At 36.5% G+C, this 27538-nt stretch overlaps 1 protein-coding gene across 1 annotated transcript in view; it reads left to right on the top strand.

The window, feature by feature from the left end:
• Positions 1–27538, top strand: part of CPS1 (carbamoyl-phosphate synthase 1) — a 115266-nt gene that overhangs the window by 43070 nt on the left and 44658 nt on the right. Inside the window, exons 15-21 of the mRNA XM_028509428.2 lie at positions 1–158; positions 1646–1774; positions 4922–5066; positions 6590–6800; positions 8320–8518; positions 11987–12163; positions 15453–15571. Of these exons, the coding sequence (XP_028365229.1) occupies positions 1–158; positions 1646–1774; positions 4922–5066; positions 6590–6800; positions 8320–8518; positions 11987–12163; positions 15453–15571 (1138 nt within the window). The remainder of the gene's footprint in view (positions 159–1645; positions 1775–4921; positions 5067–6589; positions 6801–8319; positions 8519–11986; positions 12164–15452; positions 15572–27538) is intronic.

The following is a 27538-nucleotide window of genomic DNA, read 5'->3' as shown; positions in this document are numbered from 1 at the left end:
GAGTGGAACTATTCAAGAGAGGCGTGCTCAAGGAGTATGGCGTGAAAGTACTGGGGACCTCCGTTGAATCCATTATGGCCACAGAAGACAGGCAACTGTTCTCTGACAAACTAAATGAGATTAATGAAAAGATTGCTCCAAGCTTTGCAGTGGAATCGGTAAGGAACCTTTGTTCTGGAGAACAAGGACATTATTTGCTTTGCGTTGCAGGGAGAATGGTTTGGTATGCCAAAAAATAATAGTTACAATTATTATACTGCATATATGTTCTTTCAGAAATGTGTTAGTAGCTCAGAACTACTGTGTATTAATTGTAGTTTTGAGTCCTCAAATTTTAGGGATAGGTATTAATATTTTATTTTATGAAAAGAGAAGCAGAAAACAAGAGACATGATTTTATCAATGCCACTCAATCTCAAATTCCTTGAACTAAAACTAAGAGCCATGGTAACTTGCAATGCCAAGGTACTTTGTACCTTTTTTCCACAATGAGGCACACATCTTGTACGTACAAATGACCAGCAAATGGGAAATCGCTGGATTTAAATTTTCTTATTAAAGTGGAATAAACATTTTAAAATGAGATTGTCAAGATAAAAGACCATTGGATCTAATCAGTAAGACTTACGACGGAGAAATCTGTGACTTAGAGGTTGAAAGAGGACAGATTATTTTGCATTTCTGTTAACTGTTTTCCATCATATCCTGTGTCTATTGATAGGCACTGAAAAAAAATCAGCTTTCTGTACATCTGCTTTTGCCCCTGACTTTATTCCTGGTTTTGGCATAGAGTCAGTGGAGTGGGGTGCTGGAGGCATTTTTTGATGCAATTTCCCCACTGAAGAAATAGGCAAATCCTTAGTGATAAGGCAAGTACAGCTGAGCAAAGTAAAAGTGGACTATGTATGTTTCACAAAAGAATGCTGTCAAGTACATACTATGTTCAAAGCTATCAATCAGGAGCAATCCCAGGGTAGCTCTGTGGAACATTTGGAAAGCTCCTGCCATCCATTTGTTCTTTCTTTGCCAGATTTAATTATGTCCTTGCTTCCTCAGGATGGGAAACAGGCATATGGGAAAGGTGTAATTACATTCCCATTGGTAGTGTAATAATATTCCATGACAGAAAAATATAGCCACCCTGTGTTGTATTTTGTAAGGTAAAAAAAAAAAATCCAAGCTTCTGGGACTATTTTCTGAATGAGCTTGAAAAATGAGAAATCTATATAATATCCCTAATGGCTTATTACAGTAATATCAAGTTAGTTTCAGCAGTAGAAAACTTTGTTTTAGTAAGAGTTGAAGACTTTAAAACTGAATTAATAATTCAATATAACTTCCATTCTCAAATTATTGATGGTTATTTTAGTTTTAGGTCATTGCTTTATTTTTTTGTGTGCAAAAATAAAGATTACCACTAATGGATAAAAAAAGCTTTCACTGTATATTAAAATAGTCCCAGAATTTTACTTAAAATTGGAAAAACAGTGCTTGCTTTTCAGAAGGAGATGAGAGAATGAAAGACATTTCCATAATCATTCTCCTCATATAAACCGATCTACCTCAGTTGCCAGATTCTCATGTTATGAAATTTTCTGCTAGCATGGTCATCTTTTAAACTTTGAGTCCTCATTCTTGTTGACAGATTGAGGATGCGCTGAAGGCAGCAGACACCATTGGCTACCCAGTGATGATCCGGTCTGCCTATGCCCTGGGGGGGCTCGGCTCAGGCATCTGTCCCAATAAGGAGACCTTAATGGACCTCAGCACTAAGGTATGTGTGTTCATAGACCAAATTCTTAACAACCAAGAAACTGAGTTGAAATAGGCCTTTCAAATAGAGAAAGTTCTGAAGACAGAACAACCTTCTGAAGACAGAACAACCTTTTCTCTATTAAATCACTATCATGTTCTGTAAAAAGTGTTGTCCAAATGATGACACCTTTGGAATGGAAATACAGTGCAATTATTTATGTTGGAACACTACAGTTAAGCCAGGTAGTCCTAGGTAAACTGGCAGTGACTCTACCTAGGTGAATCTTTATTGTCCTGTTTGTTGACTTCAGGACAATGAAGTCAATCCAATTTCATCTTCCTCTGCTTCAAAATCTGTTCCAAAACATTCATAATGCTAAGATTTATTTTAGTGGTTAAAAAAAACTAGAGTATAATGTTTCATTTTTCATTATTTTTTGAAATAATATGACATGAATGACATCATGTCATAATATGACATGAAACAAAACACATTGAGTAATTTAATTTTACCTCAAGCTCAGGTGTTTAATAAGTGCATAGTATAAACACCTCTTAATAACATAAGTGAGTGAGCTCTCTGCCAACTAACATGCACATATAAGCAAAGGTGAGATTTGAGTGTAATTTATTTCTATCAAAATTTCTTGAACATATTACGGAATACTTCTTTTTTCAAGTATTAAAGGAGAAATCTGGAGAAAATTCAGGTATGGTCCAAAAAATAAATTAGAGATGAATGCAGAAAACATGCTTTATGAAAGCAGAGAGTTTTGCCCACACTGTGTTTCACAGAACAGAGCAGAGCCTGGCAGCCCCGGGCCCGTTGAATGAGTATGTGCACATGCAGCCCACATGCCTGCATAGCCTACGTGGCAGCCAGGCAAGGGCATCTTCGGGAGGGTTATTTTGGGGAGCGCTGAGTAAAGAGCCCAAGAACAATGAGGCCCTTCAATTGTTGATAAAGGATTTTGAGAAAAAAAAACTAAATACACTCAAATAATTATAATGACAAACTTACGTGTCAACAACTTGGATTTAGACTTTCTAAAGTTGCCAAAAGGAACCAAAAGAAGGGAAACATATCTAATATAAATGTTTCTTGTTTTCAATTTGGACTTTTGAATCATGTATTTAAAGCAAAAAAAAAAACATGTTTATGGAGGTTCAAGATTTTTTCTCTAGCTTATTAGGTATTTCCAATGTTTTAAAATATTTTTTTAAAGATTTTATTTTTATTTTTAGAGAGGGGAAGGGAAGGAGAAAGAGAGGGAGAGAAACATCAATGTGTATTTGCTTCTCTTGGGCCCCCATTGGGGACCTGGCCCTCAACCCAGGCATGTGCCCTGGGCTAGGAATCTAATCAGCAACCCTTTTGTTCACAGGCTGGCACTCAACCCACTAAGCCACACCAGCCAGGGCTCCCAATATTTTTAATATTACCAACTTTAAAAATGCCAATAGTGACAATCTGTATTTATTCTCTATAAAAATGTGTACTTTTGTATAGTATAGAAACATCCCACATACTGAATTCTCTAAAAATATTTACTAATGAAGAAGATTTTGGAGGATAATTTTTAATTATTTATATTCCTCTGAAATAATCATTAGGCCATTGAATGGTTTTCTTTGTTGAAAACCTAGCTTTTCTCTTGATAATGATTACTTGTAACATTGTATCCTAAACCACCCCTATTCTCTTGAGGTTATGTTTAGCACGATAATAAACTTCATTAGCTCATGTAAGTCAATGTTTTGTATGAAATCTGAGATGAAAAGGAAAAAGAAAAGAAGCTAAGACAACAGGTGAAGATGGCGTTACTTGTCCTGTGCCCCAATATTCAGCCTACTCCATGAGAATGCAAAAAGCTTTCCCCAATTTATACCCTGTTTCCCAGATTTCTTCTTTTAGCAAGCAATTCTTTTTTTAAAATTTTATTTAAATCATTGTTCAATACAGTTTTCTCGCTTTTACTCCCAATCCAGCCCCCCTTCCCAACCCTCCCCACTTCCCTCCCATTACCGCCCTCCCCCTAGTTTTTGTCCATGTGTCCTTTAAGTTTGTTCCCGTGAACCCTTCCCAATGTCCCCTGAAATTCCCTCTTAGCAAGCAATTCTAACAAAAAAATAATAATTATTAAATTGTTAACACTGGCTACGGAGTTTCCTAACCACTTTGGAAACCTCTTCATGCGCAGCTGTGGGACTAATGGTTTCCATTTTCAGTTGTGCATACTGGAGCCTGTGGTGTTGACTGAGGTTAAAAAAACAGTGTTGAGATACATCACGGAAAAACTTACGTTGAGTTCTTTCATTTTACTGCCTACTAGTAACCTGAAAAAATTTACTTTCCCCAGTTGCTTTCTCTTCTTTTCACTGCCATCACAAATCAAGTCTATTAAGAGACAAAGGACATTTCTGTCTTGCATTTTCAGGCACTACATGTCCTAAGGTCAAAGACTTCCGCTTTCATATTTTGAGTTCAGTTCTACCTACTGGTGGGTACTCAGTAAATGTGAAGTGATGATTATACTAATTCATATCTGTTTAATCAGGCATGTGTGATGTATGACTCAGAGTACTTAAGCACTTAGACAGTGATTAACTATAATAATAGTTGCATATGATTCTTCTAATTCCCAAGTTTCGTGTGCCATCTTGGCCAACTATTTACAACCATCATCATCTCCTTTCTTCTGCTCATCAGCATCAACTGACTTTTATTGTGTATGTCACTGTGCGAAGCACCCTCAGCTATTTTAGAGAAAAAGCCGGAGTCTTTAGACTTATTTTTCTATATTTATTCACACTTCTCCCATTTTCTGGTCTCACAGAAGCCTCGCTGCTGAAATAATTTCATTTCCCTCTGCCTGATTGCTCAATTATTTTCTCTTTTCCTAAATTAGTTTGATTTAATGTCATATCAGCACTTTGAATGGCAAGCCTCAATAATGTAAATCAAGCACATTCACTGCAGGATGCTATTCCTAGCACCTCACTGATTTTCTGACACAGTGTGCCTGCTGGAGAGTAGAGCAGGATGGAGATGAGCCTTGAGACTTCAGGGCTGACCAGGATTGAGGCTAGGGCAGTTTGCCAAATATTCATGTTTAAAAGCAGTGCTTTTTCTAACTCTTTGGTATCTTTTGTTACCGATTTTCAGGCCTTTGCAATGACCAACCAGATCCTGGTGGAGAGGTCGGTAACGGGTTGGAAAGAAATAGAATATGAAGTGGTCCGAGATTCTGATGACAATTGTGTCACTGTGTGTAACATGGAAAACGTCGATGCCATGGGCGTTCATACAGGTAGGCACAGAAGCTTCGAGAAGTATAGGAATGCCTTCTGCCCATGTCTCTGTTGGCCAATAGCTATTACCATTCTTATCTTGCAGTCTAGTGTAAACTTTTATTTTTTTATTTATTTTTAACAGGATTTAGTGATAAACATATATATATAAGTTCCTATTCAGTATAAGAACTGAATACTATATATATATATATATATATATATATAGTATTCACAGTATTGAAAATATTCTCACATTTAATCTCACCTTCAGAAAAATCCTACGAAGTAGGGCAAGAATTATTATTCTGATTTCACTTGAGGAAGGTGTCTAGTATTAAGCAATATAGTGAAGATGAAATTTATAAGATGTGGTGTTGGGAAGTAAGGGAGGAGGTTAAGCAGACTCAAACAGACGGGTGTTGTCACCAAGTGAATGAAAAAATAGCCACGAGCAATAGAAATAGGTTCTTGAGGAAGGGAAATTAGTCAGACTAGAGAGCACAGATGATGACTTTGAATTTAGAGATGCTAAATTTGAGATACAGGTGAAACTCTCAAGAAAAGGGTTAAAAATATGGAATTAGAATTCAACAACAGGACCAAAATAAAGAAGTTGTTACGATGTTATTGAAAGTCATTGGTATAAAGGTAATAATAGAAGCTGGAAGCATTTACCAAGTATTCAAAGACAGAGGCATAGAAAGAAAGAGAATAGGGTCAAGGACTTAACCTTGGGAAACATTTAGATTTTACAGAGCAGGAGAGAGAGAGAGGAAGAATTAGTGCTGAATAAAAAGAAGAGAGTGATGGGAAGAAAAGCAGGGGAGAACAGCACCAAGTAAGCCAATGTAACAAAATACTTCATAAAAGGGCTTTGGTTTTGGCTGTATTAAATGCTATGAAAGGTCAAGAATGAGGTTTTGATAAGGCTTTTGGATATTCCAGAGGACAGTTTCAATACAAAATTGGTTATGTGAGCCATGTTGAATCTTTTGTGTCAATTAATGCTAAACAGAATTGGTAAACTTTCAAGAAGTTTGTCATGTAAAGAATGAGAGATGGTTCTTGTAGTTATGTAGCAGCGCTGGGGGAGGGGCTTCTTGAGCTTGTAGAGATCTGAGCATGTTTGCAGGCAGCAGGTGACTAAGGGCTGAGAGATTAAAGACACAAGTGATAGTGAAGAGGAGTGAGAAAATGGACAGATGATCTCATCTCAGCCAGTATGGGCTGAAGAAGAGATATTTTATGGAAGGAAGAACTTGAGAGAGAGGTGATTTGAGATGAAGAGAAGAGAAATTGAAGAAGTTAATGTTTATGTGTAAGATGACTAAAGCTTTCACAGCTAGATGAGCTTGGAAAAGGTTAGAAGGGTATCTGGAAATATGTCGGAATAAGGCAGGTAAAACAAGAATCAGAGGAAATAATACCCGATGCGCCTTCTATGTATCACCATAAAATAATGCTTTTCCCACTGACCCCTTGGACTGTCTTGTGTCTCGTATCCTGCAAATAAATTAATGAGTGCTGCTTGGATGTACAGGTGATTCCGTTGTTGTGGCCCCTGCCCAGACACTCTCCAATGCAGAGTTTCAGATGTTGAGACGTACTTCAATCAATGTCGTTCGCCATTTGGGCATTGTGGGTGAATGCAACATTCAGTTTGCCCTTCATCCTACCTCAATGGAATACTGCATCATTGAAGTGAATGCCAGACTGTCCCGAAGCTCTGCCCTGGCCTCAAAGGCCACTGGGTAAGGCCAGGATGCTTGACCATGGGTTTGTGGATTCTTCACAGAGTGAACTGGAAAACTGACAGCTAGTAAAGACTGTGCTACATTTACAAACTCTAGTCCCCATTTCCGTATGCTGGCTCCAGCTCATTTAGCACCCTAAGGACATGGTTATTAATGAGCTCGCTGCCAGATTGTGGCAAATAGTATTGCTAGCTGGCTTTGTTTGCTGGCTAATCATAAACTAATCAAAATCTGGGTGGTCAACACAGGCTAAGAAAAATCTGCTTCTTAATTACACTTTGCAGATGTTGTAAAAAAGCACAAATTAATCCTTAATTTTAGTTCTCAATTGGCTTTTTCAGGTGTAGCAAATAGCAGACAAATGACATAGTTCATTTGACTCAGGCACTCAATATACATTATTTTAGTTTAACAAACTCCACGAAAACAAACAATATAGGGCTTTTCTATAGGTAAATGCTGCCACCAAATAAAATAAATTTGCTATCCATTTAATAACTGTTGGCAAACATAGTTGGAGGGAAGATTAATTGATACTTTCTTCCCTATTAGTATATTTAACATCTGGCATTTAAACTATATGGTATTTAAATGAACAAAAACGTTTACTGCTAAAGATTTTTTTATGTGTTGTGTGGGCACGGTATTGCATGGGCTGGCGGAAGGCATGTTGCCCTAGGTGAGAGCCAGGAAACCCAAGTTCTCCTTCTGGTTCTTCTACTCACCGTGAGACTGGCTGTATCACTTAGTGTCTCTGTCGGTCTCCTCACCTGCTAGATGGGGGAGTTACATTAAAGGACTTGTATGTGATCCTATAGGTCTATGAATTATTTTCTCAAACACTATTACCAAAACTGACATTCCAGGGGAGGATAGTCTAGTTTTCAGAGTGACAGGTTTACAGGAAACCCAAAATTCAAAGCTAATTTAGAGATAGAGCAAGGACCCAAACTTGCAATGCTTACATTTTCTGACTATTATATACCCCATGGTCTCAGCTAACTCCACTGTCTTCCCAGGCATGCATATATTTTGGAGGTTTTACACAACTGAATACTTTATTTATCAAAGAAGCTACTGATTTTGGATTGAAGAAATGAAGGTTGAGAGCCGTAGCACTGGGTGTCAGACACAGGAAATGAATTCTTTTAGATCTGTGCCTCTATACTTGATCATGATTCACATTATTTTAGATGTGGCCATTGGATACTTCTACTCAGAATGGAGAATTATGTGTGTTTTATATCCTGTTGTGGAATAATACCAGAATTTCTTTTTTAAATTTTTTTTTAAATTTTATTTATTTATTTTTAGAGAGGGAAGGGAGGGAGATAGAGAGAGAGAGAAACATCAATGTGCAGCTGCTGGGGGTCATGGCCTGCAACCCGGGCATGTACCCTGACTGGGAATTGAACCTGTGACACTCAGAATTTCTAAGAAAGACCAATTTATGTTTTGGGCTGCTTTTAATACTTATTGTGGAAAGAAAAAAATAAATTTGTCTCTTCCTTTATAGCTACCCATTGGCATTCATTGCTGCAAAGATTGCCCTAGGAATCCCACTTCCAGAAATCAAGAATGTTGTATCAGGCAAGACTTCAGCCTGCTTTGAACCTAGCCTGGATTACATGGTTACCAAGATTCCTCGCTGGGATCTTGATCGTTTCCATGGAACATCTAGCAGGATTGGTAGCTCTATGAAGAGTGTAGGAGAGGTGAGTCCTTGGTTAATTTCTTTATTTCATCCTGTTCTCAATTATTTTGTCTAATTTTTAATATTGTTGAAAGTCTTAAGGTTGCCTTGATACTTACTGTGTTATTAGTTGAAGGTATATAGGAATTTCATTTCATGTCTACTGTTTCACTATCTTCCTATTAGACTGTTAACATAAGACATTGGCTACATGCCCATTTAATGGATTCTAAGAACATCCAAGCATTCTAGTATTCTAAGAGCATTCAAAAGGAAAAGCCGTATATGTAGGTATATAATATATACACATATATAAAAACACATGCCTATATTTACATAACTGAATTTTAATATATTTTATAACCTAATCAAAGGAATAATACTATATTAAATATAACATGATGTACCAAAAAGACCAGTGAACTGTGGATAAGAATTTAACTTCAGCCCATGTAAATTGTGGTTATAGTCTCTGTGCACCTCACATTCCACATCACATCTACAAAAGAAAGCAGCTGGACTGGAAAATCTCTCATGGCCCTTCTAGCTCTAAAATTCTAAATTGTGAAGAGCACAGTGGAATATTCAGGCCCCTTTTACTACACTGAAGTATTGCAAGCTTTCAGCACCTTGCAATTTTACATAATGTTCTATTTTAAATTTTAAATTAAAGTTAGTTTTTGATTATTCCATCTTTAAATAAGCAGTGCTCCATGTGCAGGAGAAGACAAAGGAATTCAGATCCTTATGCCTGAGATTCACCCTCTTGCCACTCTCACCAAGAGCTTTAGTTCTTTTTGCATCCAGGAGGGTTGGCAGAGTAGAGAGAATATTAGCCTTACAACAAGGTGAACTTGGGGTTTACTCTTGGTGTTGCCTCTTACTCGCTCGAGACACTCATGCAGAGAACATTGGACCCTCAGCCTCTCCATCTGAAAAGTGGAGATGATAATATTACTGTGTGGGGCTCTTATAAGGTTTAGGACTAATACATATAAATGTTTAGCAATAACTTTAAAGGTAGATTCATACCACACTTCTAATAAATGTATTGCATCAGTATTATTGTCATTGTTCATGGGTAGAAATTTTGAATACTAGCAGTATATACAAATCTCAAAATATATCTCTATCTATCTGACTGTTTTACTTTATCTCATCTCTCTCGTTGAAAAGGTCAATGTAGGACCTCTTAGTGTATGTCTAGGTATCTCAGCCAGTTAGATTACAGAGCAAAAAAACTACATGTGACCTGCCATTCTTATTGGCTTTCATTTTTGCCATGACACAGATTATAGCCCTAAACTCAGATGAATCATTTTAGAAATGCATGCCACTGGTCACAGGAGAGAAAGTTTAAATTCATCAGCAGTGCAGGGGAAAAGGGAAAAAAAGCCCAACATTTTACTAATCAATCATATTTACATGTGAAAGGCAGAACTATTACTGTTTTGGTTTCCTTAGTTTCCAAGATATTAATGGAAGGTTTTAAAGTAATAACTGACAAGGAACAATTTGACCTTTTAAATGAAAATGTCTTCTTGGCTGTAAAAGAAAAGTAGTACTTTTTCTTCTTTCATCGTTGTTTTAAATCTTATTTTTTCTATTATGCTTCAAGGTACACTGTAGAATTAGAACTCAAATGTCATGAAAAGTTTCATTGGTAGTGTTTTTGCCAAAAAACCCCCCAAAACCCTGTTAGTTAGGTTACATTTTGTGTGCAGTGTCCCTTTTCATAATGTTTACAGTATAATTTATAGGAGAGAGAATGTGAGATAATTTTGTAATGGCTTCATTTAGAGTTTATCACCCGAGGGATTTTTTTGCTGTCAGTTAACTTTAACGTTTAGTTCATTTAGTTCAACTCAGGTGAGCAAACGTTTCCTGAATTCTTACTGCATCCAGGTAGTAGGAGGATAAAACAGTAAGATGGTAATTGTGATGCATTATTTGTGGTTGCTAACTTCAGAATATGTAAAATGAATCAGAAATAATTTGAATTAAACTGTGTAAATGTTAAAATATAGTATTCATATACTGTATACAGGTGCTATAAGAAAGTAATAGAATATGGTAAGGGAAGGCCAATATTCCACTGGAAAAATGGTGAAATTTTCACTTAGTGAATGTGAACTTTTATAATACAAAGTATTAAAGAGCACAAATTTTGAGTAAATACTGTTATATATTCCTGTGTTAATATATAGGAAAGTTTGCTTCTCTTTATTGCATTTATTCCATATACCATTATGTATAGTATACTTAAATAATAATAAAAATTATGGTGAGTAGAGAACTAGTTACTTTATAGGGATAACTTTTAAATATGTAATATTTACAAATTTTATTAAATATTTCAAACATATTTCCTTAATTTGATATGCCATAAAACATCTTACATCTGGCAGTCTCTCCCATGCCTAGACGAGCAAACCTATGAACATTATAGTCTAACTCTTCAAATACCACTATGTCTTGCAAGTTGCATATCTGAATTAGACTAAGATTTTATTTATTCTCTCTCTTAAGAATCTTCCCTTATTTCTAATTAAATTTGAAGCAGTGAGGCAAGGTTATCTGTTTGGCTATAGTGATCTTGGTATTTGTATGTCGTTACACAACTGACATGAAGATTTACTAAAATGACATTCATGGGAATTCGGGCCTATTTGAGGAATCATGGAAGTCTACTGATGGCAGCATCATGACTGTTATTATTTTAAATTGGCAACCTAAAATGCATAGCAGTCTATTATTCTGTGGAAAGATTCAAAGACAGTGTTTATCCACTGAAAATAACTGAATAGGCTTCAAAGTCAATTTAAGTTTAGTTCTGACTTGTAACTTGTCCAAACTAAATCACCACATGGTCTTCCTAATTGATTAATGTACAATGAGCTAGAAAGATCATGGGAAGACACATTGAATTTGTCATGGAGAATTTAGTCTCCACCTACTCTCAAAATCTAAATTTATCAGTATTTGTTATGATTCTCAAGGTTCTATTAATATTAATGCTTTGCTATAAAGAAAGCCTGCCTGTCTTGGGTACTGACTGATACCTGTTTATAAATAGGTCTTTTTTGCATGTTAATATGTGCCTGATTTCTCTTCATTTGCTTTCTATTCTAAAACACATCTGCACAAAAGCAAGATCTTATTAGGAAAGGGTTTATGTTGCTCCAGCCACAGATATGTTAGTGTAAATACTATGGTCCGGAGGAGGTGTAGGTGATTTCCTCATCAGTCTCAGCAAAGACAGTTAAATTCTGTAAGAGGTAAATGACTGGCTTAGTATTGAAGACTTTATATCAAACCCCCATCGAAAAGGAGAGAAGAAGAGAAATAACACCTAAATTTGAGTAATGTTCTTCTGATGCATGTTTTATTCTTAGGTCTTTTCTGGAAAGCATTCTCTTTCTAGTTCTGTTATGGATTAGAAACACATAAGCTCCTTCTTTAAATACGATCTATCAAATGTGTATCACAGGTCATGGCCATTGGCCGTACCTTTGAGGAGAGTTTCCAGAAGGCTTTACGGATGTGCCACCCCTCTATCAATGGCTTCACTTCCCAACTCCCTATGAACAAAGACTGGCCATCAAACCTAGACCTCAGAAGAGAGCTGTCTGACCCCTCCAGCACCCGCATCTACGCCATTGCCAAGGTAATACGTGACAAAGGGCCCAGAGCCACTATTTTGTTCAGAATGTAGGTAGCCTGAACGTTGAAGTAAAACTGAATCACAAAGTGATCTTGAATTCAGGGATTTGGGGACAATTTTTAATGATTTTAGTAGCATTAGATTGGGGATATTTATGGATTTCAACAGATTATTCTATAGTAATTAATGAAAAATTACCCTTTTTATTAGACTTTAAGTCTAGGTTTAAGGATGTATTACAGTTTTAAGGGATGATGACAGAAAAAATGTTCCTCCCTTTTAGTGTATGTAGTATCAATACTCTTAAGTAGATTTGATAGTACTGACTTGTCATTTCCTATCACTCTCACTACTTGCTTCTTGAAAATATGTAAAACTATATTTAGAAAAGAAGGTGTATCTTAGAAAACTATATCTTAGAAAAGAAGGTGTATAAATAGTATCATTTAGTACAGGTTACCTAAGACTCTAGAATACTCTTTATCTACTTCTTTTTCTGTGTTTAAACAACAACAAGAGACTATAAAGAACTTCCATAATTGTAGGCTTTTTTCTATGTAATTATTTTATTGGTCTTACTTTTAGAACAAAAAGAGCCACACATTACTCACTTCTACTCCCTCCTTCCCTTTTATGCAAATTAAGTGCCATATTAATCTCCTTTCATGTTTACTAGGCTTTGAAGTTTCCGCTTATCTGATCTTATAAAAGGTGACTTGGGCAGCTGGGGTCTGTCTGGTCAGAAATCTCTGTGTGGTTTTCTGACATTTAAGGCAGCTTAGGCGTTAATCTTCCAACAGTGTCCAATGACGCTGGGGCTGCAAAGCCCTGCTGACCGTCTCCTGTGTGCATGTGTACATGCAGGATGAGTCGAGGAAAGCAGGAATTTTGTCTTTACAAGAGCTATCTGCCTCTGTAATTTGTTGTTGTTGCAATGTCAAAATGCGATTAGTGATTCGGAACTCTCTACAACTTTTCTGTCTGTATATTGACAGTCCTGCAAAGAAGGAGGGAATGTTTCCTTTATTGCATGTGTTATATATTCTTCTCATCTTTATGGTTCCTACATGCAGAATATTTAGTTCCCATTGAAATCTGGGAGATAGTAGTATCTTTTGATGAACACTCCTCAATGTTGAATTTCAAGGTAATAGAGAAATAACATTTTTCCCAGGTGGTGGGGGTGATAGTAATAATGAGAGACTAATTCAGAAAGCCATCTCACCTTCTTTATTGTTTTCATTTCAGTCTTTTTTTTAAAAGCAACCTATCACGTTCATATGTGTATTTATATATCTAGATACATATAATTTTTTTCAGATAGAGAGCAGTAGAGGGTTTTTTCTTAAGTCTAGTTATCATGCTTCTGCCAATTTAAAGTAGATGAAAAAAAAGGAAATATTTCCAAGTTCCCAGCCAGGCAGTCAAACTCAAGCAAACCTCTGATTCTTTTCTAACAGACTTATAAAAGATGAAAATTCAGGGGAAATGTGCGGAGATTCTTTCTTACACAGAGTGCCCTGCATTTGAGCAAGAAGTGCAGGGTCTGAGGTATAAGTTATTGTCTGCCAGAGTGCCGGGAGAAGGAACTGATTTCTGTTTGTTAGAGGTCATCATTACTGTTCATTTCCACAGCAACCGAGAACTTGGTGATTTTGACAAAGAGTCTAAGAACTGTGGAGAGCTGAAGGGGAAAAAGAATGAAGGGAGTGTGTAAATCTTCGTTCGCTTTCATGATTCTTAGAGAAGGCCAGCTTGCTCCGAGGTCTGACTTTGGCAGCAGTCTTATTTCAGGATGACTGGATCATCACCTCTTTTGATTTGGGGAGAACACAGGGCATTGTTTTTGATTCGGGGAACATTAGAGTCACCTCAAACTTGCTTGGGGTCATTATGAACTTCATTATAGCCATGTGAATGGCAAAACTGCAAGATGGGCGGGATCTGGCTTTCCCTTCAAAACTGCAGAAGTGACAATGTTTGTCCTTCCTCACAGTGACAAGACTGCAGGATTTTAGGTCCCCGATCAATCGCACAGTGATCACTGTTGTGCGATTGTGTGCGAACTTCCTCCGGTCTGTCAAAAACGTGCTGTCTTCAGGTTCTATCCCCCTCCCAGTGTTGATAGCCAACAGCTAATTGTGCTTTAATCACTTGGAAAATAGGACAGAATATTAAGTCCTTGGGAATCTGGCTGTAATTACAGGGAGAATTATACTTATGAAATGAACATGCCTTTGAGTATTCCCATTAGATGTCATCTATTCCAGTCAATAGAATTATAAACTATGCTGTCTCTCAGCACTTATATTTATGGTCTCACTGATATCAGAAATAAGTACAAATTTTAAGAAAATTAAGCTCCCTAGGTTGAAATATAACAACAGAGTTGCTAGTTACACACACACACACACACACACACACGCACATTAATGGGATCTAGAAATATAATGTGCCATTTTATAATATGTTGTTTTGAAATATTATCTGATTATTTCTATATAAAAGTAGACATCTTTTGAATATGAAAGTTTTGGTTTTGAGAGTTGCCTTTATACACTTGGCTTTTCTCCTTAGCCTAATGACCCATAGTTGTAATTTTACTCTTGAGAAATTGTCAAACTAAGCTGCAGAAAAAGGCTGAGTTGCCTATCAGAACTGAAGTTATTACTACTCTGTTTTGGCATATATTAGGATTGTGTGAAATGCCTGCTTTAGTGCAAAAGTCAAAGTTACTGATTCAAAATAATTTTTTGAAGTCCTCTGTGAGGGTATATCCTATAGTAATAACACCAAGCCAAATTAGACCTATGAATTCTCACTGACTACTTTGCATGCATGTGGAATGAAGTGATAAAAATATGCGGTTTGCTAAAGGATAATTATCCAAATGCAAGTCAAATGATTCTAGATTTTCTTACCAATTTGGCTTAACTGTAGTTTCAATAGATTCCATTTAATTTCAAAGAGATGTCCCAATTTTAGGATATAGTTGGTAACAGTCATATTAAGAGCAGGAGGCTGAGCCTATTAAGGGGATTTTTCGAAACATACACCAGTCTGATGAACTCAGAGCATCTCCTTTGTATGTCGCTGTGGAAAGAGGTGGCAGTATTTGTAGGTTTATTGGGAGCAACATCAATGATATGATATCAGTTTCATATTTCATGTCTCAGTCTATAGCCTCAGGCTCTCTGAACAACAAGGAGCAGGATGGCTGCTCCATGTTTTCAACCAAATAAGACATTTATAACATGTTTGCCAAAAAATATATCTCTTCTCCTTTTGGCAGGCTTTGGAAGACAACATGTCCCTTGATGAGGTTGCGAAGCTCACGTCCATTGACAAGTGGTTTTTGTATAAAATGCGTGACATTCTAAACATGGAAAAGACACTAAAGGGGCTCAATAGGTAAGGCAGCATGGCTCTGGTTGGCTCCAGATACCTCCTGTGCAATTTTTGGATAGTCTCTTCTCACCCTTAAGCATTTGGCCAGAATTATGCTTCAATAATGTAAAGAGTGCCAAGGTTGGAAAACAGTAGCCTTACCCAGAAGAAATGGCAGTTTTTTAGATGTTTACCTACTGAAAGGTATGTATTCATATTGGGCTATCTTCTACCCCATCCTTGCCATCAAACATAATGATGCTCTTATTAGGTCTTCTGGATGTATGAGAATCAATGTACCTTTATGATAGCATGTGCTATTTAAGTACTAAATGATACCTAGGGTTAAATTTGAATAATCAAAATAATATTCCTGTTTCCTATACATTTTCTTAATTCTAAAGACTATTTTTCTCTTTTAATATCAAACAACACATTGCTGTATATTGAAAAGCAAATGTATTTGTCTTGCATTTTGCTGGTATATTTAATATTGGAATTTCTAGTTCAGCCTAAGCCACATTCATGTCTCTGTTAACAGAATCTTTACCTCTTACTGATTTACATTTTTACCTCCTTCATGGCCACTTATTTCTAAAATTTCATGTTCCGAATATTCCAATTATGTCAGTACTTTAAAATCTACTTTTTATTTTTTTGTGGAAAGACCGTTTGTTGGGGCACCTCAGGTTTACGAAATCACAGATAAGTCTTAAAATGTATTTTGGATAAGAGGAGTACTTATTACCAATTTAAGGAACACAGTATATTGTTCTTCAGCGTCCCCCCCTTAACAGAGATCTGAAATACTATTGGAAAGAAACCTCAGCTACAAGCCTAGGAATATGTTTAGAGAGGGATTTTTTTTGCCTGTGTGTGCAAAGTTGTTCTTAAATGATATGGGAAAATATAGAAAAATTAGTCAGTAAAAGTTGTGGTTGAGGACAAGTGGAAGAGCTCAAAACCTTGAATTCTCACCGATGTCCTGGAGTTGGTGTGTTTACTTAAACAGGATGCATACAAGCTGGGCACTAAAAACACTTGCTATTCTTTTTGAGCAAAATGAGGTTCTTTTTCATCTGTTCAACAATTGCCCACAACAAATGCTTGGTTTTGAAAACTAGCAATTCTGATCTTGCTTGTAAGTCATTCTTTCTAGTGATCACATAAAATGAACAGTGGATAGCAGACAAGTTCAGAATGGAGCCCATACATTTGTCTTGGAATTCTGCTGACTTGAGGTCTCCTTTCTTGGTTTATGGGGCCAGCTGAACTTCCATATTGAATTATAGCGTGTTCCACTGTGTTCAGTTTCAGACAACGGATTTCAACTGCCTATGAAACTGCTGCAATTAAACCACATGAGGGTGCTAGAAACTTACAGTACTCCCATTGCAGCGGTGGAAAAGGCCTGGGGTGAAAAATAGCAGATGTAATTGTGATTTAAATTTCCACTTGATAAACCTCCTGATATTTAGACAAATTCGATGTTTTAATTGAGTAGTTTTTGTTACAACCAGAAGGCAGGTTGAGCTTCCAGCTAATAAAAATAAGCGCAGATTGATAGTGACTAAGGTCCTGGGAAGATTAGAACAAGTCACTGTTTCAAGTCACTTGTAGTATCTGTTGTATTTATTTGCTGAAAACTTGACATTTTCTGTCTTCTTTTTCTTGCATAGCTATATTTGCAAATAGAGATATTTTCTATTCCTAATTATCTACATCAAACACTTTTATATAGTGCTTTTTAATAATTTAAAAGATTCTAAAAAAATTATGCTTAACAATGATCTCAGCAGATGATTCATGGCATGAGTAAACTTAAACCCTGGATTCATTCTTATCTGAGTGAAACTGCACTGTTTAATTGAGTTCTTCTGGTGTGTCACAGATGCACACATAGCAATTTGATACTGGTTGTTATTTAGAGGGGTTAGAGAAATGAAATGGAAGTCGATGGCCACTGAAGCCACCTGTCTCAGTCATGCAATGGCATGTAGGGTCCTGAAGTTGAGAGCAATTGCAGCTGATGGCAAGTGTGTAGGACCTGAGCTTCCTTGCTCTGTTTTGATTATCTTCACCATCACCGTCTTCTGCCTTTACAGATTATGGCATCTTCTGCTTTTTTCTCAGTCTCTAAATATCCAGAGAGGCTCAGTCATGAAGGCATATATAGTGGCCCCAGTGGTAATAGTCACTCTCTGTTAATGGTTGGCGTCATGTGGCTGATTATTGCCAGTTTGGAGAAAAGCTAAGATCCCTTGTCCTACTTGCTCTTTTTCATTTACACTTATTTGTGGTTCCCTTTGTTTCAGGATCTCAGCTGCTTCAGGGTTGGGAAGGCTGGCTCTACGTATAGGCCCAGGAGGTAGCTATTTATTTGGTATGATTTGAAAGAACCCCCAAATCCTACTGCTTCAAAATATCTCTGGAATCAATATGCCAGGTCCTTTTGCACTTTTCTTACAGGATCCTGGGAGAATAGGCATTGGGAGTCGCTAGGGGGAGAAAACAAGAAACTTAAAGAGAGGATAGAGTATGGAGTGCTAGACGTGCATTGAGTTTCACTTGGTTCCTCCTTGTGCACTGGAAGGCGCACTGGCGATGGAGCTGGTCAGACGGACTGGCGTGCAGTCTCGCCCACTGTGGAGTCACGGGCACGGTGCCTCCCTTACTGGTCTGGCCTCACGTTCTTTCTGCTGATGTCTGCGTTGTAGTTGGTGGAGCTTAAATGATGTAGGTGTGAAGGAAACCTGACACATAATGAGTGCCCAAGAAAGCTTTCCATTTTTCCCCTGAGAAGGAAAAAATGTGACTTACAAAGACTATTTTGAGATTTTTAGATATATACATTTAAAAGCTCATTTTTAGCATCACAATTTGCATTTGCTTATATATTTTTAATACAACACTTCTTAATTTTCTTTATGATGCATCGTCACTTATTTTAATACCAAAATCACTTTTTTAAAAGAAGGCGAAGAAGCTAGTGATAATCCTATCCTTTTCAAAAGATCAATAACACTCCATTATGCTAATAAACACAATTCCCACTCTAAAGCTGTTAATCATGCTAAAATTCTTCTGGTATTTAATAAACATATTCACTAGAGAGTGGATGAGACTATCGCTCAAACTCATGGCTAGTCTATGCTTATATTTACATACAGTCATCTGAAAGGAAGCCTAGAACTTGACTGGCAAGTTGAATATACCCACATCTTTAGTATGTATTGTAATGTCCACTGACTGGAATGAAGAAAACAAAACTGCTTAAAATAAGGTCAGTGTCAGAGTAATAACAGATGAGTTTTCCACGTATTTGAGAAAGTGGAAATTACAGTAAGAAATCCCTTGCCTTGAAGGGTGAAAGTCAACATGTATTATGCTGAGGATGATGGATGAAACCCCAGCCTTCTTCAGGATGATGAGACAAAACAGTGGGTGTTAAGACTCACCCACTCAAATACTACTTAACCATAAAAAAGAAGGAAATCTTACCCTTTGGGACAGCACAGGTGGACCTGGAGGGCATTATGCTAAGTGAAATAAACCACTGTTAAAAGTAGTTACCATTTTGCATTTCTACCAGGAGATCATAAGAGTTCCTCTTGCTCCAAATCTTCAGCATTTGGTATTTTCAGTGTTCTGAATTTCAACCGTCCAGATAAGTGTGTTGTCCATTGTTTTAATTTGCATTTCCCTGTTGACATTTGGAACATCTTTTCATATGATTATTTGCCATCTGTATATCTACTTTGGTGTCTATTACAGTCTTTGTCCCATTTTAAAATTAGGTTGCTATTTCAATGTTGAATAGTAAAAGATTTTTTATATTTTTTTTTAAAAAAGGAAATTATCCACTCAGCATCCCGGCTCTGAGAGACTTCTAGAGCTGTGTCCATTCTTACCAACGTAGTGATAAGCAGTGTTCAGACAGCTTTGGCAAACAACTCTCTTCCCGGTTGAGTTCACTGACTTTCTCCTTTCCTCTTAAATTTTTTTACAGCTGCTCAAGGCCATGCTAGGAAAGTTGACTGTTCCAGGCAGTTCCCCAAAGTTATAAAGTGGTGTAGTAGCATTAATCGACCAGGAGTGATAATCTCTTCTACAGTGGATTTCTTTAGGTTTTGAAAATTTTCTCTTTATTCAGTGTGATGTGGGTTGTATCATGTAGGATTCCATTGCCTCTTGGTATGTGCCCTGGGATTTAGATGTTTGATCTATTAACTGCGTGTTACCAGATCACTTTGCAAGCAGTTTCAGAGAAGTTAAGTCTGTCAGAATGTTTAATGGAGCTGCATTTGCATAAGCCTTATCCATTGGCCTTCACTGCTGAGCTATAGCCAAACTTTAGTATGACTATTGTCACCATACTTACCCTGCGGGCACCAACTCTTCCACACACAAATACTCCTCTCATATAGCCTTTTTAATCAATACTCACTGGACAGAAATATGCTTATTTTCACCTATTAAAAACTACAAAAATTTTACCTATAGTCCTTTCCTCCATTAGTACATTGACAGATTCAACTTTGGTCATTGCAAATAAATCGGGCCTGGAGGGCAGAATTGCAAGTACCGTGAGTCAGATAAATAAATGTGTCAAATGTCTTCATCAAGCAGGTTCTCCTGATATAACTGATTCCGTAAAGTAACAAAATAATGTATTTAGAACTCTGTTAACACAGAGACGTGAATTTTGATTCAATCGAACAATTTTGAGTGCCTTCCAAGTGTAAAATACTAATCACCAAATTTATGGACTACATATGAGGCACTGTTTCAAGCACATTATTTTACTTAATGTTTTTGACTGCCTAAGGAAGGTAGTAATTATCCTGATTTTATAGGTATTAAACTAAGGCACCAAGACATTTAGCAACTTCTTTGATATCACAGGCTAATAAATGACAGAACTGAGATCAAACGTGAGCAGGACTGCAGAGCCTAGGATATTCAGTGTTTAATCCCTATGTGATATATGCCTATATATGCATACATGTGCATGTGTACACGGACATATGCATACATGTATATTACACACATATGTATATAAACACACATATATTTTTAAGTATGTGGGAAGGCAAATTATAACATCTGCAGGAAATGAGACTATGTATAATAGACACTTTTAGTATAGTAAGTGTGGCAGATAAAGGGATGATAGTCCTCTCACCATAGAACCCATTTATGATGTTTCAACTGTGTTAGTTATTAATGACAAGCACAGCTGAACCCCTTTTGCTCTAAGTAAGAAAGGAAGTTAACTGTAATCAGGCTTTTTGTGAGCAAGAACTATTTCCAAACATTATACCCCCAACATATTTATTTACGTGAGGTAGAATTAGCAGTTTTAGATTGAAAAGCAGTCATAATACTCAAACACCCACACACATGAGCAGGCAAGCAAAACATGTGAGAGTGTCAATTGCCAGCTTTGAGCATCTGCTTATCTTCTGCTGTGACTTTTTTCATTTTTTTATTTCCTTATTTTGATTTGAGTTATTTAACTATTTTTGACTGCCGAATCTAACTCAAGGACATTATTATACTTGCTTAAATTGTACAACTTTGGTTTTTTACTGGACAAAACTAAGTTGAATGAAGCTTTGAATTCTGTACGTGATTTGCTAAAGAAGGCGGCCGGGCTCTGCTTCTGCGGCACTGTGTTAAATTACTGAATGGAAGGTCTCCGCCGTCATTTGTGACGGTTGCTTCTTCCTTTGCATCTCCTTCTGTTTGGGCAATTTTCCTGGAATGGTCCATTTTGTTCTCTGTATTTTTTTTGTAAAATGCTGCTATTTTTGTTAGCAACACTGTAGACGACTGTTTTTTTTTAAGTCTGCTTTTATCCATTTTAGATGTTCAAAATTAAGGGAGATGATCATCGTGTACAGTTCATCCCATATAATTACAGGAGGCTGAGATGTGAACCTATTTCTCTGTTAATTTTTGACATTAACTTTATTTACTATGAGTAATTGTGCATATTATCCAAAACTTGCTTTTATCACAGTAGTGCATAGATTTCACGTGTTTTTTCACTATTTTAATTCTGATAATATTAATATTTGTTCCCCCTTCATTGTTACTTACTGGTATATTCCATGTAAATAGTAAAAGCTAGGAAGTGTACTTTTGGAGGGCCTAATTTTCATACGACTACCACCACTATGTTCAGTGTGATAAACTACACCCACTGGCAAGTGCTGAGAAATCATAGGTGTGCCTGTGGCTCAGGGAAATGGTCTGGGGCGAGCCCGGTGAGTTCCACTTGGGCATTCAAGTGCTAAATTGAGCTCACTTAAGATGACCATTTCCCTGCAGCCACAGACTTCTGGCAGATGCAATAATGCAGATGTCACCTTAGCTGGAACGCTCCTTTTGAATGTCCTCTCCTATACATGTTAGTTTCTATTGACTTTTTATTTAACTTGCTCACGAAGCATGACAAAACCAGACAAGAACGTTTTGTGCTTATATTTGATTGAAGTTTCGGGGGGAAAATGTCACCTAGAAGATGTTAAAACTTGGATGTAAGACGGAGAAGAGCCAGTACTTCTTTCTAATGATAATTTATATTTTCTGGTAAGAAAACATTAACAATGAACAACTTTAGCTTTAAAATGTATTAAATACAGAAGAAATTTAGGGAAAGAAATACATGTATCTTATATGTAACATATAATTACATGTTATAATTTTTATGATGCTTTGCTATGATATGTTATTGTTTTCCCTACTCCAGTCTGTGGAAATTCAAATATGTACTAAATTTGTGGGTATTTATTATTTTAAATGTAGAATGGGAATGGAGATGTTTGGACACTTCAGTGGAACCTATAGGTTTGAGTTGCAGAATATGGGTTATGCCCTTTGACCTCACTACCAACTCAGGCTATATTTTGAAGTGTCAGTTTCATCCTAGAGAAAACAAGAAATGCTCCTGTTTTATTTTACCAGTCAGCCATGCAGCAAGATAAATATGTGATGTATATGAAGTAATTAAATCTAAAGGACAACAATTTTATCAGTTACTACATACTACCATTCTATGGTTTTAGTCCTCATACACTAAACCACTACTTAAGAATCTCATTCAGAGTACTAAATCTTGGGCCTCACATAAAAAGGTCATTTTCTAGGTGGGAGTGGGTGGGGTGGGGGAACATGGTGCTGGGAAAGTGGAAACAACTATGTTTGAACAACAATAAAAAAAGATTAAAAAATTATATTAAAAAGATAATTTTCTCTCTATAAAAGAAGAGTATTACTATGGGAATTTCCATGTCTCTATGAACTAACCCCCAAAATACAGTTTATTTTAAATTTGTTTTTACATTCCATGTAACACGATAGGATATTGTAGGTGATGTTGTAGATTTGATAGACCTCCATTAGTTTTTAAGTAATAATTCATTGAATCAGATATAGTTAATTTTATACCAAATATTTAATATCTAGAGAACCCTCACTGAATTCATTATTTAAAGAGTGTTTTCATTGTTTTTAAAAATAATTATGCATTTTGAAAGTGTGAGAGTGTACTTGATTCCAGTATGGGCAAGATGAATGTTTTACATAAAATGTTTTTGGGGTCATTTTCAGATCATTCATAAAATAAATCTTGTATCTTTTCTTCATACTGATTCTTGTATGTTCCATAATTCCAAAAAGTTTAAGCTGATTTAAAATAATATATACTCATAATTTTCATGTATGTGTCTATTAATAGTCAAGAATAGATAGATTATCCCTTTGTCAATATCTCTGATCTCAGCCTGATGGGTTATGTATTTACCTGATGGCATTTCTCTTTTAAGGAGTTGTTATTAGACCAAATGTTATTTCTTCCTCTATTCAGTCATTAGTATTTATTCAGTACCTACTATGTACTAGACATGGTACTAGGTCCACTGTTATTTGTCAATGAATAATTGGTAGACATTAATCTGCCTTCAGTGGGTTTGTAATCTATTTTTGAAGATTAAGTGTATGTATATGGTTATATATATGACAGCATACTTTCAATGAACCAACGAGAGGCAAAAAACACAAAACCATTATAGCTTATAGGAGGTTAAAAACAAAAGCTCTAAGATCTTTGCATATGTTTTTTTTTTTACATGTCTCAATTTAAGAGTGCCTAGAAGGTATGCATCCCTACCCCATATTTTATGGATGAAATGATGGCTCAGAATGTTTAAGTAAGCTTTTCAAGATTTCAAAGGTAGTGTATGTTTAAGCCAGGATTTGAGTTTTCAGGACTTTTGGAATCCAAGGACAGTGTTTTTCCTTCAATACATCCCAATGTCATGGAAGCCAAGGGAAGAGGGAATTTAAAGCAAAACAAATAAAATAAGACGACACTTTCAACAATATTGCATAGTTTGGGAAGAGAGTTGAGCAAGACCTCGCAATTTGATGAGAGGGAGGCAGGAGTAGTAGCTGGACTGTAAGGACCAGATGTGCAATAAAGAAGAATTCTGCGTAGAAAGTGACATATTGCATTTGTTCATACTTTGATATGTTTCTGCTCTGTTTCATAAAAATGAGAATCTTTCTATAAAGAAATGAAATCTATGAACAGAATTAAGGTGGATATTATCTACCTATTTGCACAATGTATATAGTTAGAGCCACACAGTTTCACTCCATTGTTCTGTAATTATTACAAGTATGCTAGCAACAGCCTGCAATTAAATTGTAAACTCCATTAGGACAAATTCCAATATGCTATTATTATAAGTTTTTCTTAACCGCTTTTGCTGATTTGTGCATATGCAAAGTAGAGTTCATCATTCTAAAGTGTAGTGTGAGTTCTTAAAGAGATAAGATTGGCTTCCCATTCTTTATTTACCGTATATTGTCTTGGAAACTGGCCTTGCATAGAGTAAGCATTTAATGATACTTGTATGATAACATTCCTGTTAAATAAATGAAGAATTATTCCTGGTATAAAGTGAAAATCAGAATTTTTTGTCAGGCCAAAGAAGGGACCTGGAAGAAGAAGAAATGCATTAAAATATCTGGTTGCTTAAAGGGACCCACAGATTTATTAATTAAAAATATACAGTCCAAGATATATGTATAAGTGTCTTCTCACTCCATGTTAGAAGACATTTAATTTAACATCTCTAGTTTTATTCATTTTTCAAGTGACTATATATCTATTAATTAGCTAGGAAAGCCCTGAATAAACTTTTTCTAATAAAAGGGGATTTATTTAATTGTTTTATATTGTCAAATAGGAATTATATACAGTGTAAGCATTATAATGCTTACATAGACATAAAATCCCTATTGCCTGTTGAGAACAACCAAAATTTGTAAAATTCTGATTTAAAAATTGTCTAAGTTTTCAAGATTGTAAATTTTAGCAAAGTTTTTCTGAGATATATGCATAAATATTTATAGTTTCAGCGAAGGCTCTGAATTAACCAGCAGAGAAGGTTAAGGCAGAAACTCTATACTTACGGGATGTAAAATACAGAGGTCTTTATTTCCCTGGGGACCTCTAAGTGCATTTCTGTTATAATACAGGAAGAAAACAATCACTACCTATTTCTGTGGATGGTCAAACAGAGTCACACTGAGATGTGAGTCCTGCATCATGTCACATCGGTCAGGGGAAAGCGAGAAATCTAGCCCAGGGCTCCTGCTTTTGGTTCTAGTCACTGAGCCTTTTCAAAAGCTTCTTTTAAGAGAGATGACTTTTAAATCAGACAGCTGGAGATCAGTCCCTCCTTGGCTGTCAAGTTGTGAGCTGTGTGTTTTCCTCCCTGAATTGTCGACCCCATTTGCAGCAGAAGCATTGTAAGCGACCTGCCCTTCTCTAGAGCTCTTGTGGGGAAAACATGGGGGCCTGGTGGGGAGACAGCCCCCGTGGTCACCTTTCAAAGACGTAAACAGAAATTTCAAGGGTACAGGGAGCTAGGGTAAGGATTTTCTTTTTACAATTTGCTATGTTTATCATAAAAGACTGTATATACACATGCATACACACATATGTGTATATTTCTTCCTTTAAATAAAATGCAAATACCTAGTCTTCTATGTTAATGCAGGTGTGAGTCAAAAACTTCTGAAATGTACAACAGAAATTAAAGTTAGGCTGAATAGGTGCCCTGAGCTATAATTACAGAACCTAGATTATCACCAGCTGACCCCCCAGAATTTTTTCACTTGCTCATTCATACCTGGTAGGTGTGTCCAAACTTTTGGCGTCTCTGGGCCACACTGGAAGAAGAATTGTCTCAGGCCACACATTAAATACACAAGCACTAATGAAAGCAAAAAAATCTCATAATGTTTTAAGTAAATTTACGATTTTGTGTTGGGCCGCATTCACAGCCATCCTGGGCCACATGCAGCCCGCAGGCCATGGGTTGGACACCCCTGCAAGATGCCTTTGTGGGAGCACTGGGCCTCTGCACCTGCCCTTGGAGGTGAAGTTCGTGGTGTTATATCCTGAGGAACATAGGGTGGTGGGCATGCCTCCCACAGCAGAATAAATGCCCGGTGCACATTCTCTCCAAAAGATCACTTGTGAATTGCAGGGAGTCATAATAAGGTGGCCCTCAGCTCCTCCAGGTGGGAAGACAGGGATGCTGCAGAGGAGAGGAAGAGCCTGGGGAGAGCTAAGGTGCTGGGGATGAATTTAGGTGACTTGCCAGTATTGTTCTGCTCAACTCCTGCTGTTCCTCTTCTTCCTCTTCCTCGATCTCTGTGACTGCTCCTCACCTTCTTCCTTATCCTCTAGCATTTGGATTTCTGAAGCCTTTATGACCTGCTTGGCATTGTGCTAAACAACCTCTTTACATTTTTATTGTTTCATCTGACTGATGTTTTTCCTCAGCATTTTTTCTTAGCGTAGCTGGAGCCAGAGTCTAGATTTGGCCCATGGCATTTGCCTATTAAGGTTGAAATGGACAGTTAGTAAATATAATGGTAATATAATGGCCAGCACATCAGTGTCAACATGGCCACGTGGACATTGCACGTACTGCCTCATATCCTACCCTCCTGCACACTCTTAGCCAACGGAATGATTTAATTGACCATGTTTCTCTCTGGAGAGCATAAAGAGTGAGCTGCTCAACTTGTCCTTGAGTCCCTGTGTAGTCATCAGTGTGAAGTACATGAGAATTTTTGCTGTCATGGTTATTAATGTGCATTTATATGTCTTCTTGTAAACAAACCTTCAACAATAAAGAGTTTTGATTTCCATGTAGGTAGTCATCCTCAAATTAACATAGATCTGATGTGATATGTCACTAGGAATTTAAGTCTAGAATTTTTCCACGTTCTCTGGCCTCTCATTTCCCCCCTTCTAGAAAAGGTATACAGTTTCTCACTCAAGAACTAACAAAAAATGGTTGAAAAATATTCCTGTATAAGTTATATGTAGCAAGAAAAAAAATATGCAGCAGTTAGTGGATAGGCTTCAGTTGCATAATATATTTTAATAAGATTTTAAGTAATAGTTTTTAGAAGTCAAAGTAGGTTATATACTTGAATGTTATACATTTATTGCATGGGATAATATGTGTGATACATGAAAAACTACTCTGGAAACATGGCTTGCTTTAAACAAAGGAGATGGATAGGTTTTAAAATATGGAACAAATAAGCTTATTTGTGAAATAACATTTTAAAACATCAAAGGATGCTTATTCAATGTTTTTTACGGAGACCTCATCCAGTATGTTTTTTTATATCTGTTGGATTTAAATTCTGGATACATATCAAGCCTATATTCATTGGAAAACCCAGGATTTTGCTACTGACTGTGTCCTCTAACTTTCTGGGAAAGAATACATTAAACAGATTTAAAATTAGAAATAACTTTATTCATTAGAAATAACAAAAGCAATGTTCCACTGTGTGGACTTTGCCCTTTAGTTCAATCTGACCAGGTGAAACCTACTGGATTTGTAGAAACATGCTTTTCTGAATGTAACTGAACAATTTTATTCACTA

This window comes from Phyllostomus discolor, chromosome 4 (genome assembly GCF_004126475.2).
Source record: "Phyllostomus discolor isolate MPI-MPIP mPhyDis1 chromosome 4, mPhyDis1.pri.v3, whole genome shotgun sequence".
NCBI lineage: Eukaryota > Metazoa > Chordata > Mammalia > Chiroptera > Phyllostomidae > Phyllostomus > Phyllostomus discolor.
This window is presented reverse-complemented; position numbering and strand designations above follow the sequence as displayed.